The sequence below is a fragment of the Macaca nemestrina genome, chromosome 6, assembly GCF_043159975.1.
Source record: "Macaca nemestrina isolate mMacNem1 chromosome 6, mMacNem.hap1, whole genome shotgun sequence".
NCBI lineage: Eukaryota > Metazoa > Chordata > Mammalia > Primates > Cercopithecidae > Macaca > Macaca nemestrina.
The window spans coordinates 148,823,172-148,844,711 of record NC_092130.1 but is presented as its reverse complement, the minus strand read 5'-3'; the positions used below and the strand labels follow the sequence as shown (position 1 = coordinate 148,844,711).

Below are 21,540 nucleotides of genomic sequence, written 5' to 3'. Positions count from 1 at the left end.
AGTAGTAGAGCAATGAGAGACTTAGAAGGCCAGGGAAGATGTTTCTGAATGGGGAAGGGAAAGGTGTTCCAGAGGTCAGAGGCAGCAAACCAAAAACCGTAGAGTCCAAAATGAGGTGATTGGATGAAATAGAGATCGTTGACAAGTTCATGAACTACTGTGGTAAGCCAGTGACTTCTGAAGTTACATTTGGCCAGACAGGCTTCATTTGACTGTGGTCAGGGGATGGAGGAGATAGTTGGCACCAGTGTCTGTTCCTGGGATAGCAGAACCCCACCGAACGGTGCGGTACCCGAAGGAGTGTGGGATCCAACAGGTCTCTCCTAATAATTTCCCCAGACATTCCTATTGCTGCACATCAATGACTGCTCGACATCTGGTTTTTTTACTGTTGCATGAAGTTTCATTTCAGTTTCTGACTGTGTATTTCAGATTTTCTAAATGCCACACATTCTTTCTCCTTGGTAAGCAGCTTGAACAGGCAGGTTGCCTATTTCTAGGGGGCTGATGGCTTTGTCCATGTTGGACCTTAATGGTTCCATTGCACTTTTCATGATGGATGTTAAAAGCAGATGGCTTTTGTTTCCTATGTTGTTTCTTATGTCATATGTCATTTGTTTCATATGAAAATGGCTTTTGTTTCATATGTCTTGTGAGCCAGGCCCATATAGCTAAGGCTAAAAAGAACTACAGGGGTGAGTCTGAAGTGAGACCCCAAAGTAAATCACTTTGGAAGGTTTTGCTTTCGTTTCTCTAAATAGCTAAGGGCTTGGGAGAGTCAACGGTTTTGCAGTGAGCATATGTGTGTGTCCTTGAGTGAAGCAAGCAGACAAACGGAGGATAAACCAAGGCAGAAAGGCTATCAGCAATCAGATGGCTTAGAGACATTGATTAGTTTATTTATTTATTTATTGTTTTTGGGTTTTTGTGTGTGGGGGGGGGAGGTTCACCTCCACCTTCCAGGTTCAAGCGATTCTCCTGTCTCAGCCTCCTGAGTAGCTGGGATTACAGGTGCCCAGCACCACGCCCAGCTAATTTTTTTTGTATCTTTTTTAGAGATGGGATTTCACCATGTTGGACAGGCTGGTCTTGAACTCCTGACCTCTGGTGATCTGCCCACCTCAGCCTCCCCAAAGTGCTGGGATTATAGGCATGAGCTACCACACCCGGCGTAATTTTTTTTTTAAAGAAGATTTGTATAGGGGTTGAAGCATTTCTTAAATGTATTTAGGGAATGTGCAGCCCAGCGTCTGTGGCAGTGGGTATCAAATTCATCAATTAATTTTTTGTTTTGGTTTCTCTATTAAATATCTCATTTATGTGTTTGAAGGAAGTTTGAGATTCAATTCAATATGGTGTTTTTTGTTTTTCTGTGTGCTTGCTTGTTTGTTTGGTGATGGAGTCTTGCTTTGTCACCCAGGCTGGAGTACAGTAGCACCATCTCGGCCCACTGCAACCTCCACTTCCTAGGTTCAAGTGATTCTCCTCCCTCAGCCTCCTGAGTAGCTGGGATTACAGGAGCTTGCCATGATGCCCAGCTAATTTGTTGTATTTTTGATAGAGACGGGGTTTCACCATGTTGGCCAGGCTGGTCTTAAACTCCTGACCTCAGGTTATCTGCCTGCCTCAGCCTCCCAAAGTGCTGGGATTACAGACATGAGGCACGGTGCCTGGCCCTCAATATGGTATTTTTAACATTAATATGCTTATATGTGTATATGTAAGTAATATAGTTACCTATCAACATTTATTTACTGGGTGTTGTACTGCCACCTATTTGCACAAATATTTAATTCTAAGAACAAACCTGGAAATATTTTTTTTTTTTTTTTTTTTTTTTTTGAGATGGAGTCTCGCTCTGTCGCCCAGGCTGGAGTGCAGTGGCCGGATCTCAGCTCACTGCAAGCTCCGCCTCCCGGGTTTGCGCCATTCTCCGGCCTCAGCCTCCCGAGTGGCTGGGACTACAGGCGCCCGCCACCTCGCCCGGCTAGTTTTTTGTATTTTTTTAGTAGAGACGGGGTTTCACCGTGTTAGCCAGGATGGTCTCGATCTCCTGACCTCGTGATCCGCCCGTCTCGGCCTCCCAAAGTGCTGGGATTACAGGCTTGAGCCACCGCGCCCGGCCCAAACCTGGAAATATTAAATTCCCAATTTAGAGGCAAGGAAACTGAGACTTTTAAGCATTAGGTGGCTTTCATAAGTTATAAATGGCAGAACTGGGTTCCAACTAGTTGAAGTCTCCTGGCAGCAAGACCTGAGCTTTGCCTTCCTTTCATCTTTATTAATTAGTAGCTGTGCAGAAGTCAGAGGAACCCAGAAACAGCCAGTGTTTACATGCACAGTGGCATCCAGGTTTCAGGCAGAAGCAGCTTCACTTAACAGGAGCCTGTTCAGGAAATTTAATCATCACTGTGCTGTGCTGCCCATAGTATAGTCATTAGCCACAGGTGGCTCTTGAAATTTAACTAGAATTCAATTCAGTTACAAATTCAGTTCCCCAGTTGCCACTAGCACATTGCAAGCATGCAATAGCCACCTGTGGCTGGTGGCTCCATATCGGATGGCTCAAATATAGAACATTTCCATGATCACAGAAAGTTCTATTGGACAGCACTGCCAGCCAAAGACTTGGGTCCAATCGGCAGAATTCTTTTCTCCTGTGATAATCTGTGATTATCTGTTGACAAGTGATGGATATCCGGCCAGACGTGACAGCTCCGTTCTCCCGTGTCAATGCCGTGTGTCTGTCAACCTCCTTCATGGTGTGCTCACTTTTTCTTCCAAGGAGGAAGTTGGCCGAATATGGAAGATGGAACTGCTCAAAGAATCGGATGGGCTGGGAATTCAGGTTAGTGGAGGCCGAGGATCAAAGCGCTCACCTCACGCTATCGTTGTCACTCAAGTGAAGGAAGGAGGTGCCGCTCACAGGTGACTAGATAACCCTCTCCCCTCCCCCGTCCCTCCGCTTCCTGTCCTTGCCCCTCCCTCCCCGCTGGTGCAGGCCCTCTTCCACTTGTTCAAAGCCCTGGTGATTACAGTTCATAAAGATTATGCTGGAGCACAGAAGGAAACCAGGCAAGAGTGGTTCGAATTGAACACACCTCTGAGCACAGGAAATGGCTAATTGCAGAAGGTACTGCAGGATCTTCTAAAACAAGGAGAGATTGGATCTCTTTACAGTAGTTTTAGTTTCAAGTGAGTGTTACCTATCCTAACGTGCTGAGACGATATGAGGCTGCTTACTGAGGATATGCTGCTGAGGAGCACACCGCATTCCTAAGATCTTAACTCCTATAAGACTTGACTAATGACCTGGGAAAGTGATTGGTTTTCCGTTTGACCACAGAAGCCCACAGCACTGGGGCTTCACTTGTCAGGTCTATCAGGATTTCAGGCATACTTAGATATATGTATCTCTGCCATACAGATGTGGAAGGAAAATTAAGTAAATGTGAATTTTTCTCCTTACGATCTGAAAACAATTCATACGTCAAAACTTCTTTTGTAGGTCAGGTACGGTAGCGCACACCTGTAATCCCAGCACTTTGGGAGGCCAAAGTGGGAGGATTGCTTGAACCCAGGACTTTAAGACTAGCCTGGGCAACATGGTGTGAGACCTGGTGTTTACAAAAAGTAAAAATTAAAAAATAGTGGCCGGGTGCGCGTATAATGCCAGCACTCTGGGAGGCCAAGGCGGATCACCTGAGATCAGGAGTTCGAGACCAGCCTGGCCAACAGATGAAACCCCGTCTCTACTAAAATTAACAAAGAAATGAGCCAGGTGTGGTGGTGTGTGATTGTAGTCCCAGGTACTTGGGAGCCTGAGGCACAAGAATCAGTTGAACCCGGGTGGCGGAGGTTGCAGTGAGCCGAGATCGCACCACTGCACTCCAGCCTGGGCAACAGAGTGAGACTTTGTCTCAATTAAAAAATAAAATAAAATGGGCCGGGTGCGGTGGCTCACGCCTGTAATCCTAGCACGTTGGGAGGCCGAGGCGGGCGGATCACGAGGTCAGGAGATTGAGACCATCCTGGCTAACACGGTGAAACCCCGTCTCTACTAAAAAAAATACAAAAATTAGCCAGGCGCGGTCGCGGGCGCCTGTGGTCCCAGCTACTCCGGAGGCTGAGGCAGGAGAATGGCGTGAACCCGGGAGGTGGAGCTTGCAGTGAGCCGAGATCACACCACTGCACTCCAGCCTGGGCGACACAGTGAGACTCCGTCTCAAAAATAAATAAACTAAACTAAACTAAACTAAACTAAAATAATAAAATAAACTAGCTGCTCTTGTTGGGACACTCCTGTAGTCCTAGCTACTCAGGAGGCTGAGGTGGGAGGATCACTTGAGCCTGGAAGATTGAAGCTGCATTGAGCCATCACTGTGCCAGTGTACTCCAGCCTGGGTGACAGAGCAAGAGACTTTGTCTCAAAAAAAACACTTTTTTTTTTTTTTTGAGACGGAGTCTCGCTCTCACCCACGCTGGAGTGCAGTGGAGCGATCTCGGCTCACTGCAAGCTCCGCCTCCTGGGTTCACGCCATTCTCCTGCCTCAGCCTCCCGAGTAGCTGGGACTACAGGTGCCCTCCACCACGGGCCAGCTAATTTTTTGTATTTTTAGTAGAGACGGGATTTCACCATGTTAGCCAGGATGGTCTCGATCTCCTGACCTCGTGATCCACCCGCCTTGGCCTCCCAAAGTGCTGGGATTACAGGCGTGAGCCACCGCGCCCGGCACACTTTTGTTTTAATCTGAACAATGATCTGAAGTAGGAAGAGGAGTGGTGTTTAGCTAGAGCATGTGCAAAACAGTTTATTTTGAGTAAGAAGGATGTAGCTATCCCAAAATGTCAGGCTGACTCTTAACTGCTAGCTAATTGCTTCCACGCACATAGGGTGTCTACAACTGGCAAGGCCTGGTGGGGCGTGTACGTATATTGTATGCCCACAGTATACAGTAGGCGTATAAAGGGAGAGTGTCATTGATGAGCGAGGTGATCATCTTTTATAAACTAGTCTGGAACTTGGTGTTCAGCTCAGGTACCCTGATTCTAAGAGGGGTGTGGCAAACCAGACCAGTATTGGCCTGCCCAGGCTTGGGAGGGGACGCAGAAGGATGTCACATGAGGTACAGTCGAAGGAGCTGGAGATAGATAGTCTGAAGAATGGAAAACTTAAGAAGAGGACCAGGGCAAAAACCAGCAAAGTCTTTTATGCTCATCAGTTCTCTTATTACAGAAGAGGATGCTAATCACTAAAGTAGAGATAAGATTAACTGCAATTGTTAGTTGTCTGGGTGGTAGTAATTATTGAAGGATTAAGACCCTAGGTGGTTTTTACTCCAAAGAGCATTATTGAACTTCCAAAGTGACATATGCTTTGAGGAGCTCCTGTCAGATAGACAGTTTCCCATTAATCATAGGTCTTAAGTTCTAGTCTTCCTTTAGCAAGCTGGCAAGTAGGAAATTCCTGTGCCCAGAGATAAACTTAGAACTGTTCTTGTCTATTTCCCATCTGAGCCATTTCTATTGGGTCTCATCATTTTCCTTTCATTCTTAGCCTGGAGTTGTGTGCCTGTCTCTTTGAGCCTCTGGGGTATATGATTCACAAGCGGGGCATTTTAGTTAATAACAGGAGATGAAAGAAATGAAAGAGGGAAATAAGAAAAGGAAAAGGGATGGGGATGGTCTTTTTTTTTGGAGATGGCGTCTCACTCTGTTGCCCAGGCTGGAGTGCAGTGGTGTGATCTTGGCTCACCACAACCTCCGCCTCCTGGGTTTAAGCGATTCTCCTGCCTCTGCCTCCCAAGTAGCTGGGACTACAGGCACTTGCCACCATACCCAGCTAATTTTTGTATTTTTAGTAGAGATGGAGTTTCACTATGTTGGCCAGGCTGGTCTCGAACTCCTGACCTCGTGATCCACCCCAGCCTCCCAAGGGACAGGGATGGTCTTGATGGCATTCTGAATAAGTAAGCCCAGGACACTGGTCTGAACCATTGCGTTCTTGATTCCTGAATCCCTCTCCTCCCATAGGAAACAGCTCCTGAGTGGCCCACCCACACAACTCCTGAGATTCCAACTTGTTTCTTCTTGGTTTTCCCATTCCCCATCTCCCACCATTCCAAACAACTAGTGGGGCCCGTAGCATTTCTCTGCTTCAGGAATTTTTGAAGGACAGAAACAGAGAGTATCAGAGGTCTCTGGTGTCTCCTGTCTTCTGTTAAAGCCCAAATTCGTAGAAAAGACAACGGCACGTGCCCTAGAGGAAGGAGACAGAAAGTGAGAGAAAAGCTGTTGAAGGAAGGAAGGGAAGGGAAGGATGGAAGAAGAGACGTCAGTTGATTCATTGAAAGAAAGCCAGGGGACTGGAGAGAAACGGGGCTTCTGGGCGTGTCGGAGACGTGCGTGTGTTTCATGGCAGCACGCTGGGTGCTGATGTGAGCCTTTAGAACGGGGAAGTCCAATCTTTTGGCTTCCCTGGGCCACATTGGAAGAAGAAGAATTGTCTTGGGCTACACATAAACTACACTAACACAAACGATAGCTGATGAGCTTTAAAAAAATCACCCAAAAAAAATCATCATGTTTTAAGAAAGTTTACAAATTTGTGTTGGACCATGTTCAAAGTCATCCTGGGCCACATGCAGGCCACGGGTTGGCCAAGCTTGCTCTAGTGAGTGCAGTGGGATCCTAGACTAAAGGTCTCTCTGCCTCACCAGCTTTCTTGTCCCACATTCAGCCACCTCTGGCTCCTTTGGGATCCTGGGAGATCAGACACTGGAGGCTCTGGTGGGATCCACAGGACTGTTGATTCACCATGATTCAAGGGGCCTGCCCAGTGCTCTGGCACTACGCCACACCGAGCCCTGACCCACCTGAAGGGAGGCAGTCCCCGTGACAGCTGAGTCTCCTGCCAGCCCAGTGGGAAGAAAGCTCAGAGTCAGCCATAATTTAATTTAAAGGAAAGAAACACCCTGTTTGTAGCCCAGGTCTGATACCTGCAGCGACAGCAGTTTAGGCAGTTTATTTGTTCTTTTCCTTTCTTTTCTTTTCTTTCTTTTTATTCGTCCTTCTGCATATGAGGCTTGGCTGGAGAGACTCAAGGATGAAAAAGGAGCTGAAGCCGGGCCTGGTGGCACACACTTGTAATCCCAGCTACTCAGGAGACTGAGGCAGGAGGATCACTTAAACCCACGAATTCCAGGCTGCAGTGAGCCAGGATGGTGCCACTCCACTCCAGCCTGGATGACAGAGCAAGACTCTGTCTCAAAAACAAACACACACACACACACACACACACACACACACACACACACACACACACAAACATACTTAAAAAAACAAAAAAGAAGAAAAAGAACAAGGTGCTGAGAGTGAGAGACTTTTCCCTCAGGGACCTGTAACTCTGTTGGGAGATACAGACCCATGTAGTGTAGTGTGAATCCCAGGTGCCCCGTTGGGAGATACAGACCCATGTAGTGTAGTGTGAATCCCAGGTGCCCCAGAGGACATCTGGTCAGGTTCACGTCACCTGGGAAGGGAGGAGGGCAGTGCGTTAGGAAAGGAATGCAGGTGGGCTTAGGATATCTCTGCTCTTTCTGAGCTCAGCTCAGTGACTCGGTCATCAGGGCAGGATGGCGGGGAGGATTAAGAAAAGAATGACTCAACTCTCCTCAAACCTTGGGGTCTTGGTTCCGCTATCACCATCTCCACCTGGATGGGAGTTTCACTGACATTGATGCCAGGTAGGCTGGTGACCTTAATGTGCATATTACTGAGCCACTGCCTGAAATCATGGAGGGAATCCTCTGATGGGAATCTGGGCACCACGAATAAAGCAGTCGCATCCCCAACTGCCTCTGGCCATCACAGTGTCCTCTTTAGCCCAATCTTAACTGTCCCTCCTCACCACCCTCCCTAGCTCCAGAAAGTGGCCCTTCTCAGGCCCAGAATGTCTTGACAAGGGATTTTTTTCCCATCTCCCTTTCCTCAGGGATGGCAGGCTGTCCTTAGGAGATGAGCTGCTGGTAATCAATGGTCATTTACTGGTCGGGCTCTCCCACGAGGAAGCAGTGGCCATTCTTCGCTCCGCCACGGGAATGGTGCAGCTGGTGGTGGCCAGCAAGGTAGGTCATGTTTGTTTTTTGGTCCTCGTAATGGTGGCAGTGGTGAGTTGGGTTGAGCCACACCTCCCATGCCACACACACACACACAAACACACACGTGTGCACTTATACGTTTACCTTGGGCCATTGAAAAAGCCTTGCTTCCACAGGGCAACGCTATGTGGATTCCCTTAGCTGAAGTGCAGTTAGTTATTTGGCTTTCCTTAAGAAGTTTTTGTTTTTGTTTTTGTTTGAGACGGAGTTTCACTCTTGTTGCCTAGTCTGGAGCGCAATGGCGTGATCGCGGCTCACCACAACCTCTACCTCCCAGGTTCAAGCAATTCTCCTGCCTCAGCCTCCCAAGTGGCTGGGATTATAGCCGCATGCCATCACACCCGGCAAATTTTGTATTTTTAGTAGAGACGGGGTTTCTCCATGTTGGTCAGGCTGGTCTCAAACTCCTGACCTCAGGTGATCCACCCACCTCAGCCTCCCAAAGCGCTGGGATTATAGGCGTGCGCCACCATGCCTGGCCCTTTAAGAGTTTTTGTATGTATATGTTAGGGCAGGTGTTCCCAACCCCTGGGCTGTGGATGGGCACTGGTCCATGGCCTGTTAGGAGTTGGGCTATGCAGCAGTAGATGAGCGGCCTGTGAGTGAGCATTACCTCCTGAGAGCTCCGCCTCCTGTCAGATCAGCAGCGGCACTGGATCCTCATAGGAGCGCAAGCCCTATTGTGAACTGCTCACGCAACGGATCTAGGTTGCACACTCCTTATGAGAATCTAATGCATGATCATGTGAAGTGGGACAGTTTAATCCCAAAACCATCCCTCTCGCCCCTACCATCCTTGGAAAAATTGTCTTCCATGAAACTGGTCCCTGGTGCCAAAAAAGGTTGGAGGCTGCAGTGTTAGGGGATGGAAAGGAAAGAACAGATGGAAAGGAAAGAAAGAAAATGGTAGATGGAAGGAAGGACAATGTGGAGAGACTGGCGGCTCTTCCAGGAGGAGCTGGAGAGGAGACTTGGAAGCCTGGCAGCTGGAAAGGGAAGACAGGCTCAGGGGCCGCCGAGGGCAGCCCGTGGCTTCTGCTGTCACTTGTGGCCTCTGAGTGTTGGAGCTGGAGGAAGCATTGTGAATCCTGTTTGCCCAGCCAATTTACACATGAAGATGGTGAGGCAGAGCTTCCATGGCCGCTACCGTCTTGCAGAGGCCACAATGCCATCAGCAGCTCCAGGACCCAGGCCCTAATGCCCAGCCCAGTGTCTGTCCCCTGTCTCCCTGCCACCTCTTCTCCATGGGTCCTCCACAGGTCCTGAGGCCCCAGGCAGGCCAGAGTTTCTTTTACCCCCACCCTAGAGTGCATTAATATAGTGTCCAGTTCTGGGCCCCAGCATCTCCTTAAAGCACTGGCTAAAGTCTGCAGGACTTCACAACTGTGGTGAGAAAGAGGAGGCGTTGACCTCTGGTGTGTCTGAGCTGTGGGCCGATGTGCTGTTGATGAGACTAGGGCAGAGTCTATGTGGCCTGGTGAGAAAGAGGAGGCGGTGACCTCTGGTGTGTCTGAACTGTGGGCCGATGTGCTGGTGATGAGACTAGAGCAGAGTCTATGTGGCTGAGGAGGTGGTGAAGTGGAGCCATGAGGCTTTATTCCAATTCCAGCCAGGAAGGACGGGATGAGGCCACACCCTCTTAGCCCTGTGCAGCATGACGCTCTCGCTAATATGGGGAATCCTTTTTCCATTATCTCTGTTGTTCTTTCAAACCTGGCATCATAGGTCTCTTTATATTTTCCCACTTAAATTGCAAGATCGATTGCTGATTTTCAGAGTATTGAACAAATAGATTAGAAGAATATTTTGGGCTATCCAAAAAATCTGCTTTCCTTTCTTTACACCTTTTACCCCAAACCCTTGACCTAGACTCTCAGACTTCCAAAGACAATCTATCTACAGAGCTCTGGTGAAGACCTGGCAGGAAGAGGGGGCATCTGAGACCTTGGAGGTAGGCGTTGAGACCACTGTCCATTCATAGGTCCTTTTCTCCCTTCCCAGAGATACCAAGGGACACCTTGGGGCCTTCTCTTGAGTCTATTGTGCTCCCTGCATGTCTTCACTCAGAGCGTCTGCCTGTGGGCTGTCTGTAGCCCCGCGCTGGAAATGGGGCAGCAGAACAAACCCGGGATTCTCTCTGTCAGCTGGTGAATTCCACAAGGAGGGAAATGCTGCAAGAGAAGGAGAAACAAGTTCCTCATTTTGCCAGATGAAGTGGGAGCCTGAAAGCATCTTTGGGTCTTATAAACACACACACACACCCCACACACACACCACAGACACACACACCACACACACCACACACACACCACACACACACACAGAGGCATATGTCTGCAGAGAAAGTGTGTTTCATTTGCGCAGCCCACCTCCTCAAAATCGTGTGCTGAAGAACATGGGTCTCTGCATGAGCATTCTACCATGTACTACTAAACCTGCATTTCTTGTGCTGACTTCCTTCTCTTGTTCGTTTTTTTTGTTTTCATTTTTGTTTTGTTTTTGTTTTTGTTTTTGAGACAGGGTCTCACTCCTGTTGCCCAGACTGGAGTGCAATGATATGATCTCGGCTTATTGCAACCTCTGCCTCCCGAGTTCAAGCGAGTCTTCTGCCTCAGCCTCCCAAGTAGCTGGGATTACAGGTGTCCATCACCATGCCTGGCTAATTTTCGTATTTTTAGTAGAGACAGGGTTTTGCCATGTTGGCCAGGCTGGTCTTGAACTCCTGACCTCAGGTGATCCACCTGCCTTGGCCTCCCAAAGTGCTGGGATTGCAGGCATGAGCAACCACATGCAGCCTCTCCTGCTAGTTTGGAAAATGGGGAAGGGGATGGCTTTTCTTTGTCAAGCCATTGTCCACAAACACAAAACAGAAGATTAAAAAAAAGGTGGCGGGCCACTCATGGGTAAAGCAAATAATGAAGGGGCTTTGAAAACTGGTTCCTCAATGATACCTGCTCCCTGTGAGACACACCGACTTAAATGAAGAAAGCACGCTACGTGTAGTACCAGGTGCCATGTACGTGACTTAAAGGAAGAAAGCATGCTACATGTACCAGGTGCCATGTATGTGACTTAAAGGAAGAAAGCATGCTACATGTACCAGGTGCCATGTATGTGACTTAAAGGAAGAAAGCATGCTACATGTACCAGGTGCCATGTATGTGACTTAAAGGAAGAAAGCACGCTACATGTGCCAGGTGCCATGTATGTGACTTAAAGGAAGAAAGCACTCTACCATGTACACAGGGTGCCAGGTGCTTTTAGTTCTTTTTATTCAGTGAATGGTATTAAGTTCCAAGTGGTTGGACTGGGCATGGTGGCTCATGCCTGTAATCCCAGCACTTTGGGAGGCTGAGGAGAATTGCTTGAGCCTAGGAGTTTAAAACCAGCCTGGGCAAAATAGTGAGACCTCTTCTCTACAAAAAATAAAAATAAAAATAAAAAATTAGCCATGCATGGTCAGCACACACCTGTAGTCCATGCTACTTGGGAGGCTGAGGCAAGAAGATTGCTTGAGCTTAGGAGGTCAAGGCTGCAGTGAGCCATGGCCGTGCCACTACACTCCAGCCTGGGTGACAGAGCAAGACCGTGTCTCAAAAAACAAAAGCAAACCAATCCCAGTGGTTAATTACCTTGACCTGAGGTCACAGAATCGGGTTTTAGCCTGAGTCCACCAGACTTCAGAGTTCGTACGGTTTCTCATGCACCAAGCTGCTTTTATGTAAATAAAATATAAAGGAAACTAGAGCCAATGGTATAAGAAAAAGATAATGCATTCCTGCTAGAGGCTTTGACTTTTAGGGACACTTGCTTGCGTCCTCATGGGGCTGAGTGGCATTCCAGAGCCAAAGAATGGGTGTCTATCCAAGTTGTCAATCCATTGACCCTTGGGTATCTTCACCAAGCTGTGGTCCTAAAACTGACCCGGCCTCAGAGGAGTGAGGCCTTTCTCTTCTTCCGATACACTCCGTTTTACAATTAGGCAATAAACTGCTACAGCAGCTGCCTGCTGCTCCTAAACTTCATCTACACCATCCAAGGTCCTCATCCACATAGAAAAAAAAAAGATGTCAGCCTTCAGGAGCCTCTGACATGTTTCTCTTCTTTATCCAACAAGAGCAAGTCATCCACAAGCTTCCTTGCTGTCTTCACACTTGAAGAGGGAGGGGAGAGCTTTTGATTTGCTGAATATAAAGAATAACTAAAATGTCAACTATTGTTATTATGGATAATGGTCACCTTGTTGCAAAGCTTTAAGGCATTGTTTTGGAAATACAGCAGTTACTTTCTTGTGGAGAGGATGGCTCATGTTTTCACACAAATAGATTGTTTGCTTATAGGAGTAGGAGCTTAGGACGTTTTTATTGACTGAATAAACTCAGAATATGTAAGTTAGTTTTGATATTCCTGGAAGCAACATATAACAGTACAGATCTCTTGCTCACTTTTTTTGCTTTTTTCACACTTGGTTTTTATTAACAAGTAATATATATGTATTGTATCAAATGTAGACAACCCCAAAAATTACAGAGAAGAAGACGATGATGAAATTCTCGTAATACTACCAGTAGTACTTACTATCCATTAACTGGAGTGTCCTTCCAGCTGGCAACATGTGTATGTGTGTGTAACATGTACATATACATTTTCTGTAAAACAGAGTCAAATACAAGGAAACATCATATACCCTGGAGGCAGTCCTGCCTGGACTTAAATCGAGCACAGCCCTTTAAAAGCTGCGTGTCCTGGCCAAGGTGTTACCTCACCTAATTCTCTGTTTTCTTCCCTGTATAGTGAGAACCAGTAACTACCTCATGAGGATGATATTAGGAGGATTAAATGAGATATCAAGGGAGTGGGCGCAGTGGCTCATGCCTGTAATCCTACCAATTTGGGAGGCCAAGGTGGGCGGATCTCTTGAGGTCAGGAGTTCGAGACCAGCCTGGCCAACATGGTGAAACCCCGTCTGTACTAAAAACACAAAAATTAGCCAGGCATGGTGGTGTGCACCTGTAATCCCAGCTACTAGGGAGGCTGAGGCAGGAGAATCGCTTGAACCCAGGAGGCAGAGGATGCAGTGAGCTGAGATCGTGTCACTGCACTCCAGCCTGGATGACAGAGTGAGACTCTGTTTCAAAAAAAAAAATAAAAGAGAGATATCAAGGGCCCTGAGCAGTGTAGCTGGTTATAGCAGGAACTGGAGAAATGTTTGCCTTATGGTTATCACATTTTATTACCTTTAGCTTATTACATACATTATTAATATCATAGTTATTACATATTACTTTAACTTGCTTTTTCACAGCATGCTGTAAGAATCCACATTAGGAAGTACAAATTTTTTTTTTTTTTTTTGAGACAGGGACTTGCATTTTTTGCCCAGGCTAGAATTGAGTGGTGCAGTCATAGCTCACTGCAACCTGGAACCCTGGGGTTCAAGTGATCCTTCCATCTTAGCCTTCCAAGTAACTGGGACTGCAGACTTGTGCCACCCTACATGGTTACTGTTTGTTTGAGACGGATTTAAACAATTTTTTGTAGAGGCTGTCTCTCTCTGTGTTGCTCAGGCTGATCTCAAACTCCGCCCTCAAGCAATCTGCCTACCTAGGCCTCCCAAGGTACTGGGATTACAGGAATGAGCCACTGCCGGGCCCAGCACGTTTTTTTGTTTGTTTCTGAGACAGTCTCGTTCTGTCACCCAGGCTGGAGTGCGGTGGTACAATCTTGGCTCACTGCAACCTCTGCCTCCTAGGTGCAAGCTATTCTTCTGCCTTAGCCTCCTGAGTAGCTGGGACTATAGGCACGTGCCACTGCATCTAATTTTTGTATTTTTAGTACCAGGCTGGTCTTGAACTCTTGGCCTCAACTGATCCACCTGCCACAGCCTCCCAAAGAGCTGGGATTACAGGTATGAGCCACCACACCCAGCCTCAGCACCATTTTTAATGGCCGCAGAGTAGTCTGTCCTGTAGCTGCTATGCCTTTACTTGTCAGTTGAGATTTTAAAAAAAAGAAAACCTCTTTTCGGTTAATCTAGCAGAAGCAGAATTGACATCACAGAAGAGGACTGAACTCACTTTTTTTTTCCCTTCCCTTAGATAAGGCCTAACAATATAGTATTCACAATTACTGATCCAAAATGAATTATCTTCAGGTACTTCGAAGGTGGAACCAACATGAAACTAGCAACAAACATCACTGTCACTAGGTGCCGGCTTGCTAATATTTAGTAACATCCATTGTTTAAGATGGGTTTCATTCATTTATTTTTTTGTCCTCTTTTCTGTCAACCCTCAAGCCATGTGATTAAATATGATTAAGACTTTCTGTGTGTTTTCTTCCTTGTGGAAATGGCTGACGTGAAGGACTGAGGAGAGAACAGGTAGCTCTTTTTGCTCTCTTTCTAGAGCCATGGATTCGCTCTGCAGCCCCAGCCCCCTCCCTGGTCCCTGGCCCTCCTGTGCTGCAGCATTTCCCAGGAAGGCTCTGGCTCCTGTGTGGTCCCATTTGCAGCGAGGCCTTCATTGATCTCACCTGCATCTTACAGCCTACTCTAGCCTTACCTGTACATAAGGTCAAAGGGCTGTGTGTTGGCGATGCCCCCTTCAGAGTCTTATCCAAATGGAGTCTGGGCTGTGCGGTCCCTAATGCCTGTAATCCCAGCACTTTGGGAGGCTGAGATGGGAGGACTGCTTGAGGCCAGGAGTTCAAAACCAGCCTGGTCAACATAGCGAGACTACATCTGTAAAAAATAATTATTATTATTAATAAATAAATGGAGTCTGATTCCATGTATTTTTGTTGACCTTTAAAAGTTGTTCAAGGACTGCCTTCATTGTGAAAAGACCTTATCTGACATTTTGATTCAACAATCTAATCTCTTTTTGTTTCTTTCTTTTTTTTTTTTTTTTTTTGAGATGGAGTTTCGCTCTTGTTGCTCAGGCTGGAGTGTAGAGGCACAGTCTCAGCTCACTGCAACCTCCACCTTCCGGGTTCAAGGGATTCTTGTGCCTCAGTCCCCCAAGTAGCTGGGATTATAGGTGCCTGCCCATCACGCCTGGCTAATTTTTGTATTTTTAGTAGAGACAGGGTTTCACCATGTTGCCCAGGCTGGTCTTGAACTCCTGACCTCAGGTGATCCACCCACCTCAGCCTCCCAAAGTGCTAGGATTACAGGCGTGAGCCACCGTGCCCAGCCAGTCGAATCTCTTTCTAATGAGCATATGCTGGGGAAATGAGCACAGGAGCAGGGAGGAGAAGATCATGGATATGTGAGCTCTGGGCTAGGCCTGGGTACACAGCAGTGAATGGAAATGGTGTTAGGTGGGAGCAATTCTCAGACACACAGCGGGGATAGACTAGTAGACACACTGCAAGGGGATGAAAGCAGTAGTCAAAGACTTGAGAGAAGAAAGGAGGGGCAAATGGAGTGGCTCCTGAGATGACCCAGGTGGGCTTTCAGAAGGAGAGGTGCTCAAGCCTTGCCCACATGGGCCTCAGTTGTGAAAGGAAGGGTGGTCCCAGCAGAGGGAGCTGCTGGCGGAAAAGGCAGTGGGCAAGGAGGAGTCCAAAAGGTTTGGAAGGCAGTATGGCATCAGAGTGGGTTGATGGGGAGAGTCGGGGAAGAGGGGATGAGTTTGGAGAGCGGGACAGAAGCAGCTCTATAAGATGCTGATCTAGCCAGGCTCGGTGGCTCACACCTGTAATCCCAGCACTTCGGGAAGCCAAGGCAGGCAGATCACGAGGTCAGGAGTTCGAGACCAGCCTGGCCAACATAGTGAAACCCCGTCTCTACTAAAAATACAAAAATTAGCCAGGCATGGTGGCGTGTGCCTGTAGTCTCAGCTACTTGGGAGGCTGAGGCAGGAGAATAGCTTGAACCCGGGAGGTGGAGATTGTGGTGAGCCGAGACTGTGCCACTGCACTCCAGCCTCGGCAACAGAGCGAGACTGTCTCAAAAAAAATAAATAAATAAAAGAAGGATGCTGACCTCTTCTTTACACAGCATCCTGAAAGCAGCCCAGGGGATGCCAGCAGAGGATGTTGGGCCAGGTGTGGTGACTCACTCCTGTAATCCCAGCACTTTGGGAAGCCAAGGCAGGAGAATGGCTTGAGCCCAGGAGTTCGAGACCAGCCTGGGTGACATAGTGAGACCTTGTCTCTACAAAAACTTTTTTTTAATTAGCCAGGCATGGTGGTGCATACCTGTAGTTCAGCTACTCAGGAGGCTGAGACAGGAGGACCACTTGAGCCCAGAGGTTTGAGGTTGCAGTGATTGCACCACTGAACTCAGCCTGGGTGACAGAACGAGATCTTGTCGATTAAAAAAAAAATAATTGTTTTATAAAGGGATCTTAAATTCAGGGAGCTTGGATTGCCCATAGAAACACTGAGCTAAAGGCTGGGTGTGGTGGCTCACACCTGTAATCCCATCACTTTGGGAGGCTGAGGCAGGTAGATCACTTGAGGTCAGGAGTTCGAGACTAGCCTGGCCAACATGGTGAAACCCTGTCACTACTAAAAATACAATGCCAGGTGTGGTGGCTCATGCCTGTATTCCCACCTACTTGGGAGGCCGATGCGGGAGAATCGCTTGAACCTGGGAGGCGGAGGTTGCAGTGAGCCGAGATCGCGCCATTGCACTCCAGCCTTGGCAACAGAGCAAGACTATCTCAAAAAGAAAAAAAAGAAAACAAAAAAAACAACAGCTAAGAATCACACATTCTCAGGGGGGAAAAATGGGTTTGGGTTTAAATTGGGTCCACACCCCTGACCTTTGAGGTAACCCTGCAGACAGAACATTTACTCCATGTGGTCTTTGGGTTGGGAGCATGTAGCCTGACTCTGCCAGGTTGCCTTCAAGAACTGCTTGGTTCTGGGGAGTGATTCATGGATGGGCCTTTAATTGTGTCCCCATAGGAAAACTCTGCGGAGGACCTCCTCAGGTTAACATCTAAGAGCTTGCCGGATCTGACCAGCTCGGTAGAAGACGTGTCCTCCTGGACTGATAACGAAGACCAGGAGGCAGACGGGGAGGAGGACGAAGGAACCGGCTCTTCTGTCCAGAGAGCAGTAAGTGGCTCTGTGCTCCTGGCTTTCTGTTGGAATTATGTTTTTCTTAAGTCCTGGGCGCCAGGACTAGGGGATAAATGCTTGAGATAGTATGATAGAGACCATGATGGGAAAAGACCGCAGTGCATTCTTTCTGTGTTTTTCTCAGAATCTCTGAGAATAATCTGTGAGGGCGATATTTTTTCCTTTAAGGAAAAACATGAAATGGTAAACAAGATAAGCAACCCAGGAGGCCGGGCACGGTGGCTCACACCTGTAATGCCAGCACTTTGGGAGGGTGAGGCAGGTGGATCACCTGAGGTCAGGAGTTCAAGACCAGCCTGGCCAACGTGATGAAACCTAGTCTCTACTAAAAATACAAAAATTAGCGGGGCATGGTGGTGCATGCCTGTAATTCCAGCTACTCAGGAGGCTGAGGCAAGAGATTCGTCTGAGCCCAGGAGGCAGAGGTTGCAGTGAGCCGAGATCTTGTCACTGCACTCAAGTCTGAGCTACAGAGCGTGACTCCATCTCAAAAAAAAAAAAAAAAAAAGAGAGAAAGCAACTGGATATTGAGTTCAGTGCATATATTAATTTCCAGAATGATTTATAATATATACAGTGATTTTGCTGCTATGCCTTGCTAGTGTGTTTGACAACTACTATTAGTGAATTTAAACTTGGATGGAGAGATTTCTGGTTCAAAGTGGAATGTTAAAATAACCCCAAAAGGCCAGGTGCTGTGGCTCATGCCTGTAATCCCAAAACCTTGGGAGGCCAAGGTGGGTGGACTGCTTGAGCTCAGGAGTCTGAGACCAGCCTGGCCAACATGACGACCCCATCTTTACAAAAAATACAAAAAAAAAAAAAAAAAATTAGCCAGGTGTGGTGGGCGTGCCTATAGTCCCAGTTACTCAGGAGGCTGAGGCAAGAGGATCACTTGAGCCCGAGAGGTCAAGCCTGCAGTGAGCTATGATCATGCCACTGCTCTCCAATCTGGGCTACAGAACAAGACCCTGTCTCAAAAAATAGTAATATAAGACTCTGTGATATCTTCTTTGTGTCCCAAATCTGAAAGGTGTCATTTTTCGTGTGAACTCTTATTAGCCCTTGTTCCCCATCTAAACAGCTGTGGGGTGGGTGGACGCCCTCTCTCTGCCCCTTGGAGCCCCTTCCTCCTTCCTACTCCCCTGAACCTAGGCAGCATAGGTAAGCACTGGAAAATCAGCTTTGCTTACAGTAAGGCCTCAGAAGATGAAAAACGTATCTCATTTACCACAAAGCTACATTTAAACGGGGAAAGGTTGCTCTTTGTCTTCCTTTTTGTTCCTGGAAACCTAGGGCTACCAAGCATGGTTGTGTAGGTTGTGGACTGCACAAAGGTATCACTTGTAAGGGTGTACCATTCACATCATAAACATAAGCTTTTAGATTTATTATAACCGTTTTCTGAAGGATGGCAGTGTAGGGGCTCCCTGTGCTCTGTGCTGGCATGGCAGTTACCCTCTGCTCCTTGTTTTCCATGGTACAAGAAGGGAAATAATGTGGTGGTGCAACAGCAGACTTCAGCTCCAGCACGGCTCCAGCATTCCGACCTTTTCTTACTGTATATCCTTCACTAGCAGCTCTCTCGCCCAGGGCTCTTGTCCCCTCCTGTTCCCACTGTCTGGAGGGCTCATCCCTGCTGGGCAGGATCTCGTTGCTCAGCAGTTGTGCCTGGAGACATCTCAGCCAGCTTTCAGTGGAAAGCTGAGTCAGTCCCGGGTCTGCGGCGAGGACAGCCCTGCAGCACATCTGCACCCCCTCTGCTCAGCCTCCAAGCCACCGACGGACAGCTCTTTGTAGAGAGTTTACAAGCACACACATTTTTTTATTTTATTTTATTTTTTAGAGATGGAGTCTTACTCTGTCACCCAGACTGTAGTGCAGTGCTGCGATCTTGGCTCACTGAAAGCTCCACCTCCCGGGTTCTAGCAATTCTCCTGCCTCAGCCTCCCGAGTAGCTGGGACTACAGACGCACGCCACCGCACTTGGCTAATTTTTTGTATTTTCATTAGTAGAAACTGGGTTTCACTGTGTTGCCCAGGCTGGTCTCGAACTCCTGAGCTCAGGCAATCCACCTGCCTCGGCCTCCCAAAGTGCTAGGATTACAGGCGTGAGCCACTGCACCTGGCCCCCAAAAATTTCTTAAGTCATACTCTTTTGCAAAACAACTGCAAGGAATTATTTAATTGGGAACTTCGTATGCTAAATACTAGTATATGAAGCTCTAATAAATGACCTTTCACATATATTTAAAATATTACGTGTTATATAATGTATTTTTATTTAAATTATTATTTAAGCTTACAGTTTAAATGTATTATAATTCTGACGACTACATATAATTTAAATTATTATGCATAATTTATATGCATTTTTCTGAGTATAAAAGTAATGTTTTACTATGTAAATGTTTTTAACCAAAAAACCCCAAAAAATCCTAAAGACAGAATAAATCACCAACAATCCTATATTCAAAGATAGCCATCTATAACATTTTGCTGTGGCTTTCTAATTTTTTTCGTTAAGCACGTTTGTATTTTTTTTTTTTTTTTTTGAGGCAGAGTCTCGCTCTGTCGCCCAGGCTGGAGTGCAGTGGCCGGATCTCAGCTCACTGCAAGCTCCACCTCCCAGTTTTACGCCATTCTCCTGCCTCAGCCTCCCGAGTAGCTGGGACTACAGGCGCCCGCCACCTCGCCTGGCTAGTTTTTTGTATTTTTTAGTAGAGACGGGGTTTCACCGTGTTAGCCAGGATGGTCTCAATCTCCTGACCTCGTGATCCGCCCGTCTCGGCCTCCCAAAGTGCTGGGATTACAGGCTTGAGCCACCGCACCCGGCTGCACATTTGTATTTTTAATTGACCTTATATTAACATACTTATGAAACTTGCTATGGTCTTAATGACATAATCATGAACGTATCCCTATGTTATTAAAGGGTCTTCTAAAATATGATTTATAATGGCTAATATTCCTTAACATAAAAGTGCCATAATCTGTTTCACCAATGTACTTCACATTTTATATTCAAATTTTTTCAAAATGTAATTTCGTATAGAACATCTTTGCTTCTATATCTCTGTGTTTTTTGTTTTTGTTTTTTTTACACATTTCCTTACATGGCTTATAGCAGTAAAATTGCGTAGTCAAAGGTTTTTTTCTAGAGAGATTATAGTAATTTACACTTGTAGCATAGGCCAGTTCCCACCATCACCAAAAACATTGTCTTTAGAAAAGTTTGCCAATTAATCACACATTGTTTTATGAGTTCATTACTGTAGTTTTTTCAAGGGAATTTCAATGCATTTTGTCATAACACACTGGATTTGGGAAGCTTTGTGTTGCCTTTAAGGGGAAGCTAAGCCTCTCGGCAGTATTTCGCCGCCAGTGTACCTGTTGTCCTAGCTCTATTTCTGGGTTTCTCTGTCATGTCACCAGAAGCTCTTAATACACTGATCCTAAGCCCATTATCTTCGATGGAGAACCCAGCACTGATCTTACTTTGACAGTTCTCTCTTCCTTGTGCACCAGACAGGACACCACCTCCACCTCCCTCCCCTTCCGCTCCCCTCACCCCGTCACAAGGCACTCACAGAGGAGATGGAACAGCCGTCATGCCTGGCCATCACCGAAGCCTCAACACCCATCAAATTTCTCAGCCATCTCTTGAGCTCTCGCTTCAGCCCAGGGGAACCAGGCCTGAGACAGAGCCCTGCAGGGGGCAGGAAGTGTGGGCAGCTGGGAGAGGACATTTTCCAGGCTTCACAGTCTACCAGGGTCAGCCCTGCTGTGCCTTTTAAAAGTGCTGAACTACTGAAAAAATGTTCTTTCTTTTTTAGTTACATGTTCACAAGCCATGATTCTTCATTTCAGCATTTTTAAAAATGAAAGGACCACTTAAAGAAATGTGGTTCTGTGTTAATCAACTGAGTTACAAAAAGCCTTTTATTTCACAGATGATGATGATTAAACCTGCTGCCAAATTCTAGCCAGACATGGACTGTTTTTGCACCTGTATGTCGTGATGTGTTCCGAGCACTTAAGCTGAGCAAATGTAATACAAATGCTGAGGATCTGCCATGCGTCCCCTTACGATTTATTTTTAATGGCTGCAATAAAGAGCAATGAGATTTTCCTCTCCGAAAGCTCCATCCATGCTTAGAATAAAACCATATGGTGAATATCAAGTTTGAGGAGTAGAAGCCAGTGAAAGAGAGAATGGGAACAGGATGGCGAAACCCAACAATAATTTGCATAATTGTCAGTCATCTCAGTGGGGTCTGGCTTC

General features: G+C 46.9%; 1 protein-coding gene across 9 annotated transcripts in view; it reads left to right on the top strand.

The window, feature by feature from the left end:
* Nucleotides 1-21,540, top strand: part of LOC105473016 (PDZ domain containing 2) — a 480,967-nt gene that overhangs the window by 364,280 nt on the left and 95,147 nt on the right. For 7 of the 9 annotated variants that reach the window (XM_071099068.1, XM_071099064.1, XM_071099061.1 and 4 more), the window contains 3 exons: nt 2,786-2,928; nt 7,994-8,126; nt 17,079-17,231. In XM_071099068.1, the coding sequence (XP_070955169.1) occupies nt 2,786-2,928; nt 7,994-8,126; nt 17,079-17,231 (429 nt within the window). The remainder of the gene's footprint in view (nt 1-2,785; nt 2,929-7,993; nt 8,127-17,078; nt 17,232-21,540) is intronic. The other 2 variants (XM_011726577.2, XM_071099065.1) reach the window with 2 other exon arrangements.